Consider the following 11,390-nt stretch of genomic DNA (forward strand, 5'->3'; position numbering starts at 1 on the left):
CACTCTGAAGCGTCAGTTTCGATGGTGAAGGGCTTGTGGAAGTTTGGCTGAATAAGGACGGGGTTCGAAGTCAGGCAGTCCTTGAGTTCGTTAAACGCCGCTTGGCAGGACAATGTCCAGCGGATTTGTCGGAACTTGTCCTTCCTGCGGGCCTGATCTTTTTCCTTCAGCAACTCATGTAGCGGGGCTGCAATCTTAGCGAATCCCTTCACGAAACGACGGTAATATGCGGCAAGACCAAGGAATTGGCGCACATCGTGTACGGTTCTAGGTGTTGGCCACTCTCGAATGACGTCAACCTTCTTCTGCTGGGGGCGAACGATGCCTTTTTCGATGACATGGCCACAAAAGTCGATGCTTTCGGCTGCGATTGAGCATTTCGAGGGCTGTGCATACAGCTCCTGGTCAGCCAAAGCTTTGAGTACGGCTTCTATGTGTTGTTCATGTTCTTCCAGTGTCTTGGAGTAGATGATGATGTCGTCTAGGTAAACCAACGCGAAACGGTTCAAGAACGGTCGCAGTGTATCATTCATCAGATGCTGGAACGTCGACGGGGCGTTGGTGAGGCCGAACGGCATCACAATGAACTCGTACTTGCCATGCAGAGTATTGAAAGCAGTCTTCGCTTGATCAGCAGGATCAATCAGGAGTTGCCAGAATCCTGAAGTCAGATCGATTTTCGTAAAGACGGTTGCTTCGTTCATGGCTTCCAGACACTCATCGATACGCGGCAGCGGATAAGTGTTGCGAGTAGTGAACGCATTTAGAGCCCGGTAGTCGACACACATTCGCCATTTCCCACCCGGTTTAGGCACGAACAATACGGGGCTTCCCCATTCGCTGATAGATTCTCGGATCAGTCCACGCTCAATTAGGGCTCGAACTTGTTTCAGCTGTTCCTCGATGTGTACGGGAGGAAGGGAGTAGTGTGGCTTGTTGACAGGTTTAGCATCTCCTGTAGGAATCTTGTGGTCAAACTTCCTCTGTGGGGGAAGGTGATCAGGGAGACTGTCGCGAAAGACATGTCGATATCGCTCAAGTATCTCTTGGATGCGAGCATTCGTAGTCTTCGGTAGGAGGTCGGTATCGGTAGCGTCTCCTTTGATTTCCGCTTGAGTCTCGTTCTTTAAGATATACAAGCGACCTTGTTCGTCTGGGCACTCTCTTTCCCAACATTTTCGGAACGATCGATATGGCATCAGGTTGATTTTACAAGGAGTTTCATCATCGCTAAGGTCGACGACTGATGAATCGCCTTGTAGAACATGAGTCCAAGCCTTGGAATGAGTGCTGCTCACTCGTTGTTTAATGACCAACTTGGATAGGGGCCAATCGATTGCTGGATTGTGTTGTCGAAGCCATTCGATTCCGAGGATTACGTCGTAGTCGTCCATATCAAGAACTCTGAAGGTACGTGTCTCTCGGAAAGAACCAATCTTATAGGGGACTCGAATGCCTTTCGTGCTTGTCATCTCTTGACCATTAGGTAGGCGTACTCGTCGAGAGGGTAGGTTAGAGACAAGGTATTGAGGAGACTTCTTGTAAAATCTATGCCAGAGCTTCTGGGATATATAGCATCGACCAGCACCACAGTCTAACATGAATTGAACTTTGGTAGAGTGGTTGGTTTCTGGTGCAAGTTTTCCTGTAAACTCTATCAGGTTTGAACCGATGGCGTTCAGTCGGTCGATCCCATCGTTCCTATGCCAAATTTCCTCAACCTCTAGATCTTCAGTGCTGTCAGACGAGAGATCATCGTCTTTAGCACGCGACCACAGAGAGTCGGACGTATTGTCGGGGTCAGAGGAAGCATCAGGTTCACCTATGCTCGGAAGGGCTTCCTTCTCTACGAGCGAGTGGCTTTTGGGATCTCCTCTGAATCATCCTTGTCGTCTTCTGCTTCTTGCGAAGGGCAGTCTCGAGCAAAGTGGCCGTGTCCACCACAATGGTAACACGTCCTGGCTGTTTTCCACTTCTTGTTTCCCGGATCGAGTCTGGGCGCGCGATTGGTTTCGCTTCCGCCACGTCCGCGTCCACGGCTAGTTCTGCTTCTGTCTCCACGGCGGAAAGATCCGCGAGAAGAAGATCCACGAATCATATTCATATCGTCATAGTTCGTCGTCGTAGTGTCAGACTCATACTCATCTAGGTCTTCAATATCATCGCCGTAATTTTCCATTGCATTGAGGCGATTTCGAGAAGAGTATGGACGGCGATACACTTCGAGGGCTTCGATCTCGCGTAGCTTGAAGATGCGGGCAGACCATTCTGATTTGTCTTGACTTGGATCCGTGATACCGAGTTGTAGATAGTACCTCTGCGTGAGGTGCCTGCGGACGCCTGCCATAAACCGTTCGCATTGCTCGCGTTCAGAAGGGCGGTCGGTTAGGGAGTAGGCATAATCAAGGAACCTGTCCGAGAAAGCTTCTACGGTCTCCCTCTCTTGCTGGCGAGCGTTATGGTATTGACGATTTACTTCGATTTGGTGTCCTGGGGGAATCTTCATATTGCGGAGCCAAGTGAAGTAATCTTCTGCCGTTACCATCACGTTTGGTTTGATGGCCGGGGGGCCGACGCGGTCTCGGTCTATCATCGTCACTTCCCTGGAACGGTAGTACTCCATCGTCTTGGTATAGTCCTCCATCCATTGTCGTTGCAAGCGGCCTTTCGTAAATCCCATGAGACGGGTGATCTTTTCCGGTTCAGGAAGTTCCTGACCGCCGTGCTCGGTAATAGCCAAGGCGTTAAAGTGGACCTTCATTCGGGTAATGAAGTCGTTCACTTCGCGCACCTTGTTTTCCGCGTCATTATTGAAAGGATCAGGCTCAGTTGGCTTGTTGTACCGAGGTCGGACCACACTGGGGGGCAAACCATTGCCATATCCCTGGTTATGAGAGGAATAGGGGCTATCGCCACGATTGTGGGGAATGTTGTAACCTTTAATGATTTGTGGTGCCACAGTGGAGGCGTCCTCCATGGTCACTGAATGTGAGGCACCTGGAGGAGTAGTGTAGCGAGCTCCTCCGTTGACGATGTTGCGAGTCTGTTGCGTCCTCATATGCTCCTGTCGAACGTGGAGATTGTTGACATGTTCGGTAAGAGCATTGATTTGTTGCTGTGGAGAAAGGTTCACCCAAGCAACAGCACTCAAGTGAGGGACTGGAGATGACTCGAGAGCTCCATGCATCTCGCTAGGAGGCGGTCCATTTGCCAGAGGTGCTTCAGGCGCAGTTTGAGAGTGTTCAGAAGCATCCTCAACGGTAGGTTGGTGCTGTTCAGACATCGTGGATATTGATAAGAGGTCGTTGTACAGAGAGAAGAGTCTTTTGCTTGCAAAGAAGATTCTGAGGTTTGTAAAAAAAGAAAGAGGAAACGATCAAAAGGAAGTATTCATCTTTCGGGACACAGATCCATATTTGCAAAAAAAGGGGTCGGGACTCTTCCTATCCACGCTCACGACGTCGCAGCTCTTTTACCAAGGTATAGAATCAGCGAGTCCTTCTTCTTTGACATTGTGGACTCGTCGATAGCTCGTCTTAAGGGCAAGGAAACCCTTAAGGACGTTCCTGAGCTACCAGATGTTGGATCGAAACGTGTCTTATTAAGAAACTTAACAAATGAGAGTATTATATACAGAGTATCAATCACGTGCCTCATAACCTCCGATGTTCTCCCGGCTTTGGTCTAACACAGAGGAGTAGTTAAAGTAACGTGACCTTTTACAAAAAAGGTTAGACTCCCCTGAGAAATAGCCTGAGCTTGCTGAGGTAAGTCAACTCCAGCCTCTCAACTCCAGCGCCTGAAATCGAAGTCCTAATTAACTATCTAAAATGCAACTTTCTCGATTTTGACCACCTACACAGAGCTCGGTTCTAACCGTCCGGCAGCATATCCATCGGCCTCTACTTTCGATGATGTGAACCGGAAGGAGTGTGAATGGTTTAGTACGATGAATACCTAGACGATGTCCAGATTCCGGTCCAATGCGAATTCGCTTGACTCGGTGCTGAAGCCGATAGGTTCTGCCCAGACTCTCGGCCCCCAAACAAAACTTTGAGGATGATGCCTAACGATCTTATGTAAGTAGGAATTCCTGCAGGGGCTGCAGCTAGTGCATTTTCGCCTGGACAATACGTATGCTCTCAGCCTCTCACCAGCTTCTTTGTGTTTGTGGACGTGCATCCGCCTTGCAACCAGTCACTGTGGATCGACTACTTACCGCCCAAGCCCCAATCTCACCATGTTCGAAGCATCGCCAAGATAAGGACTTCCGCCATAAGTGCTTGCCTGCTATCGCCCTTTTCTCCACGTCCCATCCCATCATTTCAATCCAATTTGTATGACATTAGCCGACTTCGGAATTTCAAACAACCTCGCGGCACCCAGACAATTTCAACATGGCAGCTGCTGCTGCCATCACCGCGTTTGGTGCAATCATCGGCTACATGGGTGCAGAGGTGGCTGAAGATGCCATGTTCGAGCGAGTACTCTGGCCACAACGATTCCACAACTATCTCGACATTTCCTCCTTTGCCAAGCTCTCCCTGCTGAGCAGCATGAGCGGGCCCTTGCATCGGGCTGCTTTAGAGACCCTCGATAGCTTCCGTGATCACGGGCTCTACAAAGGCTTCCTACGTGGAGACATACTTGGGACGCCCTTCTTCGCCGAAAATAGTGGGATCGAATACTTCTATCGAACCGCTTTGTCGCAAAAGCGTCGAGAAACACCTAGCAGCGTCCGCAACGGGCTCTGGCTCGAGGTCTTGAGACAGGTGGAGTGTCGTCGCATCACCTCCAATCAGAAGATCACTGGCAGCGATGACCACGAGGCGGCGGTCGTCTCGTCCCGTGCAATGAAACCCATTTTTCGACTTTCACTCGAGATATTGCCACGGGATGGTTTGCGAAAAACGCCGGGTGTGGATGTCTCCGAGTCTCATGTCACGGTATGGACATTTCTGGGCATTCTAGCGAGCGAGCTTCCCACTCTCTTCATTGCTATCGCGACCGGGTTGTGGTATCGATTCGGCAACAGCACAAGTGAATTGCCGGACGTCTGGCTCGCGCCATTTCTCTGCATCCCCCTTTTTCTAAAGATTGTGGCTGCTCTGTTCACGGTCCGTCGCGAGGACATTGTCGGACCTGCTACGATGGTGAACATGGCCACTGCTGAAGACAATCGTGTTATGAGTGAGAAGGCACCACCATTGGACGCTCCGAGAAATCCGGATCATCGAGGGAACCCTCTGAAACCAATCTCGAATCCACCAAGTGGCCACCAACAACGCGAAGAAAAATCCGGTGCGACTGCCTTGTCGGTTCAAGAACCATCCGGTACGCCAGGTCGCCAAGAAATCATCGAAGTAATGTGTCCATCGCTCGGCTACGTGCTTATTTGTACGAACAGTAAGCCGCCTAATTCCTCCGGGCTGTTTCAGTTTTTCCGTCACTACGGACATCCGATTCGATCTGCATATATGGATAGAGTCAGAGAAACCGTGAACATCATCATTGTTTACATGTTCGTTCTTTATTTCCCCGCTGGGCTCTTCGCACTCTCTTGGATGAATGGGCCGGCTCAGTTTATCTGGCTAGGCCAGCAACTTTACTGTGTTGCGGCCATGCACATCGTGCGGCTTGCAGGGTGGCAAGGTTGCTCTAGGACCGAAGAGCGAGTTGCCAAACTGCTACTGCAAAACAAAATCGTTTATCTCGTCGGCAAGGGAGGAAGTGTTCAGGTTAGCTTGAATATTGAGGATGTGCCTTCCGTTAGGGAGGGGAAAGCAAGAGTACAGGCCATCCTACAGCAGAATGATGAAGCAGAATAGCGCACGCGTAGCCAGGCTACAGTCGTGCTAAGTCTTGGAAATTCTGCCAGAAACCACCACGCTCTGCACAAAAGATATAACACCACTGGTCTGGCATTATTATATTCATCGTTTCAGCGCGGTTCTTAGGGAACATATTCGTGATAGAGTTAGACTTCGCAAGACTGTATCCTGCATTTGACGAACTGACGGGGGGACTTGCCAAAGTCATCAAGTCCATTAGGGGAGGACGAGCAGAATTATATGTTTGGGATAGTCGTCTGGCAGTTGAAGAGCTACATAAGAGTCGTGTAACACGGATGCGATCTTCAGTCAACCGCCCTCGATGTCAGCTCGGCAACACGCTCAATCACCGAAGTCTGCCTTGAGGGCCACTACTTACTAGACCCTCATCGTTAACTACTCTTATCACTAGTTAGCGGAACCGTACCATGTCTCAAAGCCATATCTGATGGTCCAGCAGCTCCTAAACGTCGACTCATTATCCTCAACCTCAGCCCTTGTCGCTCGTCCATTAAGTGCCACAGTATCAAGTGAATTGATGATAAATATCGGGGACAAAGGGGCTTCTTGGCGAACCTCGATAATTTTGGTAACCATTTTTTTTCAATATTCCATTATCTCAGGTTCTGCTATCCCCTTGGCCGTCGCAGTGCACAAACGACCGGGGTGTGACAGGGATTTAACAAATTTTGCAGGGATTTGCGCCTCGACCAACCAATTCCGTCCTGCCACCTAATTTAGGTAGAGAACGCATCCTGAGATAGTTAATCAATTAACTGATAGTTATACGGTATGATTCGAATATACGGTGATAACGCATATTCTGGGCGACTTGATATAGACCTCGTCTTCCTAAGCGAAGAGGCTCAAGAAGAGGCGAACGAGGAGATGAATAACGCAGATTATTCCTTTCGTGAAGGGGAGGATCTTTGATGCCATATCAGCGTCTCAATCTACCGTACAGGAGATGATCTTACAAGAGGAGGTCTTACAGGAGGAGGATTTCGATGCTATACTCGCGTCCCTACTCACTGTACATGAGTCCATACAGGAGGAGCCTACTGTACAGGCCACAAAACAACAGTCGAAACCAGTGCGAAAACCTCTCCTACCGCTAAGTAAGAGGCCTCTTCCTCCGCCGCCGTGGGATCCTGTTGAATTTCAGCCCTTGATATTACCAGAATCAGGATCCCACCAACGTGGTGGGCATGCGAAAATATCGCAAGATATCAGGGACGATGATCCTGCAGCTCTGATTAACTTATTCTTTCCTGACGAGTTTTTTGATATGTTGAGGATGTATACCAACCTCCACGCGAAGGCATGGGCTCCAGACCCTACCAAGAAACGGTTCCCCATCAAGGACAGCCCGCGTCCTTGGAGAGATGTTACCAATGGGGAGTTTTACGCCTATATCGCAGTGGTGATATATATGGGCTTACATCGGTCTCCTAGCGCGGAGTACTATTGGAATGAGAGTGATCAAGATCGCCCTTTCCACCCGTCGGTCCGTAAGCATATATCGCTTACTCGTTGGGAACAGATTAATCGTTTCATCGCTTGTCATCCTCCTCATACCTCAGGAAGGGCGCCGTCACCGCTAGCCAAGACGTATCCGTTAGTGGAGTTCTTCACCACTCGATTTCAGCAATTTTGGCATCCAGGGACGTACTGTGCAACTGATGAAGCGATGGTCCGGTTCCTGGGGCGAGCAAAGGAGACCGTGACCATCCCGAATAAGCCTACGCCCAGAGGATATAAAGTATGGGTGCTTGCATTCCGTGGATACGTGTGGGATCTGCGATTACACGCCAATAAGGATGGGCCTTACCGGATAGACAAAAAGTAGTCGGCAATGGTCCCCCCTGGCTAATATGGTATTCCGCTATACTCAATGAAGCCTAGCTTCTTCTTTAGCATGCGCCACTAAATATTGGCCAATCATATGCCATAAAGGCAGTTGGCATAACTGCCTTTGGCATATGTTACCCAAGACAGTTGCACTCACGTGACTAGTTTTTACGCTAAACATGGGTTTAATCTGGTTACGGTTTAGCTTAACCAGGGTCATGGCATGGGTAACGTCTGAGCCCAAGCTGAGATAAGATTGCTGCAGTAATTAATAGTTACGGCTATTGCAGGGGTAACCGCCCTCCCAGCGTGCTGGGCACCTCTGCGTGCCGAGCCAAATCATGGGTGCTTTGACTTCAGAGCAAGCCAGACACTGCACAAACATTGATATTTTCTAAAGTTTTGTTTAATTCGTGCGCTGTAGCCATTCCTTAACTTCAAGACCACTTCGACTTAAAAAATTAAGTTGGGATCGCCGCCTTCTCGCCTGATTCCCGGAGAGTCTTCTTTCATACCCTAACAGAATTCTTCCGCCAAAGCACCACCATCGTACCCTTACTACGTTTAAAACTCATTAAAGGCCCTTGTCCGAGACTTAGAGTCCTACAACGATGCTAGACATCATCATCACCCTTGAGGCTGGTGTCGGGTGCAAATTTGCACAAGTTCGCCATGCAGATCGCTACCTCAAATCCAAACGATAATGATTCTGGCTAGCATGGAACAATATCCACGTAACATATACACAATCACGATGTAATTTAACCCATCCCTCTATCCAGATTCCAGTAACACGAACTCCAGTTAGGCAGGGACAGTAGGGTTGGTCAACATGCAGAACTGGAAGTCCTCTGGTTGACACCTGAGCAAAGTGTCGCAAGCGGCCTGATTTCCCCTAGGCCAGCAACTATGCTTATATGATGCTTCATATGCTTTCTAATAATCAGCTGCAGGAGAGATGAGCGACAGTGGGAAACACGCGTCGACACTTGCCATTGGACGCCATGCGACAGTAGCAGCCTTGTTCATTTGGGACCAGTCAGCCGACTTGTGCATTCGCGCCCGGCCAAGGCGCGAACGGCGAGGCTGAAGTCGTCGAGAGCCAGTGGCAGTATCCATATGCCGGCACCGCCTCGTTCTCAAGCCTTATAATGGCCTTTCTCCGCCTCCTATGCTCGTCGTCCTCCTTCAAGTGAAGCAGAAAGCCCAGAACCGGTTCCGGACGTTTTGATTGACATTTGGAGACAATGACGCGGCTCCGACGCGACGACTACACGGTGGGGTGGGTCTGCGCCTTGCCGGACGAGCTCACAGCAGCGCAGGAGATGCTTGACGAAGAGCATCAAGACCTCCCTCTGCACGACAACGATACGAATATATACTGTCTAGGCCGCATTAGCGAGCACAATGTCGTTCTTGCCTGCCTGCCTGCGGGTTTCATGGGCGTCGCCTCCGCCACGGCAGTTGCCATGCAAATGAAGTCAACCTTCCCAGCCATTCGGTTTGGAATGATGGTAGGGATCGGAGGCGGCGTTCCGGACAAACAAGCAGACATCCGGCTCGGAGACGTTGTTGTTAGCCAACCGGGGAATGGCCATGGCGGGGTGATCCAGTACGATTTTGGAAAGTCGACGCCCAGCGGATTCGAGCGGACGGGATTTCTTAACTCCCCACCCCTGATTCTCCTCGGTGCGGTCACGAAGCTGCGATCCAACCAACGCCGAGGGAGAAGTAATCTATCGCCACATCTGTTGAAGCTTAGCAACCTCCCGGACTTTGCCCGCGACAAAGCAGGAAGCGATGTGCTATTCGAAGCGGAGTATAATCACGTCGGAGAGGACAGTTGCGCATCATGCGCAGCGGCACGACGAATACAGAGGGAGGAGCGGGCAAACAGCACGCCTCTGGTTCACTACGGCACGATCGCATCAGGAAGCCAGGTAATGAGGGATGGGGCTATAAGAGACCAGATCAGCTCGGAATTTAGAGGGGTGCTGTGCTTCGAGATGGAGGCGGCAGGCTTGATGAACAACTTCCCTTGCCTAGTGATCCGCGGCATCTGCGACTACGCCGACTCGCATAAGAACAAGAAATGGCAACCATACGCGGCTGGAACCGCGGCGGCGTACGCGAAGGAGCTGCTGTCGGTCATACCTGTAGCAGACGTAGCGAAGATGGCGACGGTCGATGAAGCAACGAGAGGTTAGTATAGCTATCGCAGTTCTATATAGGCAAATTGAACTTATTTGCAATAGAGCATCTTCCTTTCCCGCGAAATCGACAGTTCGTTGGTCGAGACACCGAGCTCGATGTGTTAAAGAAAAAGCTCTTTATAGACAAGGAATGCCAGAAAATGGCTCTTGTCGGCCTCGGTGGCGTCGGCAAGACGCAGACCGCGCTCGAGTTCGCGTACTGGGTTAGAGGAAGCTATCCAGACTTCTCTATCTTCTGGTTACCAGCGCTGAGTATGGAGACGTTTGAGCAGGCGTGCACGGAGATAGCAAGAAAATTAAAGATGCATCAGTCGGAAGACGGTAAAGAGGATGTCCGGAAGCTTGTACAGCAAGGGCTGAGTGAGAAGACCAAAAACAAGTGGTTACTGATTATCGACAATGCCGACGATATGGACCTTCTTCGCGGCGTCGAGCAAGGGGAAGGTTTATTAGACTTTTTACCAGAGAGCGACAACGGCCTAACTTTGTTCACGACCCGGCATAATGAAGTTGCCCAGTTTGTTGTGGGGGGCGATGTGATTGAAGTCGAAAAGATGAAGACACAAGAGGCGATAAACTTACTGAAGAAGTCGTTAATCCTAAAGCACCTACCTAGCGACGATACGCTTATAACGAACCTCCTCGTTGAACTGGACTATCTTCCCTTAGCCATCACTCAAGCGGCGGCATACATCAACACGAACAAAAGCTCTATCTCTGAGTATCTTCAGTTGCTCAAGAATTCAGAGCAGGACGCCCTCGCGATCATGAGCATTGAATTTGCCGACAATACACGATACAAAGAGTCGGTGAACGCGGTGGCAAAGACTTGGATAGTCAGTTTCAACCAGATTCTTAAGCACGACACGATAGCAGCAGACCTTCTCGACTTTATCTCTTGCATTGAGTGGAAGGCGATTCCATATACAATCCTACCTACTATTCAGCCCAAAGTACGGATGGCGACTGCTATCGGCACGCTTTGTTCGTACTCGCTTCTGGAGAGAAGGGACGACGGCAAGATGCTTGACATGCACAGGCTTGTCCATTTGTCAACGAGAATATGGATTCGTCAGAACGGGCGTGAAATAGAGACGAGTAGGGCGGCACTACAACACCTCTCGGAAGTGTTTCCGTCTGACGATTACGCGAATCGTGAGATCTGGCGACAATATCTGCCGCATGTGGCACGTATAGACCAAAACCAGCAATGCCAAGATACCGAGGCGAAGAGCGAGCTCTGTCTAAAAGTGGGACAGTGCTTATACGTTGATGGGAGGATGAAAGAAGCTGTTATCTGGCTGCGGGAATCTCGCGAGTGGAGGGATAGAAATCTGGCTGCAGATGACGCAGATCGGCTGTCATCACAACACGTACTCGCCACGGCGTATCAAGCAAATGGACAGGTCAAGGAGGCGGTCAAGCTGCTGGAGCGTGTTGTCGCGATACGTACGGAAGTGCTCGCAGAAGACCATCCCTCACGACTGGCGTCGCA

The 11,390-nt window shown here is 50.2% G+C and overlaps 3 protein-coding genes across 3 annotated transcripts in view; 2 read left to right on the top strand and 1 right to left on the bottom strand.

The window, feature by feature from the left end:
- Positions 1 to 1,724: 1,724 nt before the first annotated feature.
- Positions 1,725 to 3,608, bottom strand: P152DRAFT_165908 (uncharacterized protein). The gene has a single exon (XM_033674043.1). It carries the CDS (start codon positions 3,281 to 3,283, stop codon positions 1,847 to 1,849), a length of 1,437 nt encoding a protein of 478 aa, XP_033530842.1. The 5' UTR covers positions 3,284 to 3,608; the 3' UTR covers positions 1,725 to 1,846.
- Positions 3,609 to 4,177: 569 nt separating this feature from the next.
- P152DRAFT_461628 (uncharacterized protein) lies at positions 4,178 to 6,320 on the top strand. The gene has a single exon (XM_033680165.1). The coding sequence runs from the start codon at positions 4,398 to 4,400 to the stop codon at positions 5,826 to 5,828; it is 1,431 nt and encodes a 476-aa protein (XP_033530843.1). The 5' UTR covers positions 4,178 to 4,397; the 3' UTR covers positions 5,829 to 6,320.
- Positions 6,321 to 8,524: 2,204 nt separating this feature from the next.
- Positions 8,525 to 11,390, top strand: part of P152DRAFT_165966 (TPR repeat protein) — a 5,344-nt gene continuing 2,478 nt past the window's right edge. Inside the window, exons 1-2 of the mRNA XM_033674044.1 lie at positions 8,525 to 9,884; positions 9,938 to 11,390. Coding sequence (XP_033530844.1) covers positions 8,930 to 9,884; positions 9,938 to 11,390 — 2,408 coding nt within the window. The 5' untranslated portion in view covers positions 8,525 to 8,929. The remainder of the gene's footprint in view (positions 9,885 to 9,937) is intronic.

Source organism: Eremomyces bilateralis (assembly GCF_010015585.1).
Source record: "Eremomyces bilateralis CBS 781.70 unplaced genomic scaffold P152scaffold_26, whole genome shotgun sequence".
NCBI classification, from domain to species: Eukaryota; Fungi; Ascomycota; class Dothideomycetes; order Eremomycetales; family Eremomycetaceae; genus Eremomyces; species Eremomyces bilateralis.

What these genes read in the sequence shown, in the direction of transcription:
- P152DRAFT_165908 (XM_033674043.1), bottom strand. Translation starts at nt 3,283, where the DNA reads ATGTCTGAACAGCACCAACCTACCGTTGAGGATGCTTCTGAACACTCT.
- P152DRAFT_461628 (XM_033680165.1), top strand. Translation starts at nt 4,398, where the DNA reads ATGGCAGCTGCTGCTGCCATCACCGCGTTTGGTGCAATCATCGGCTAC.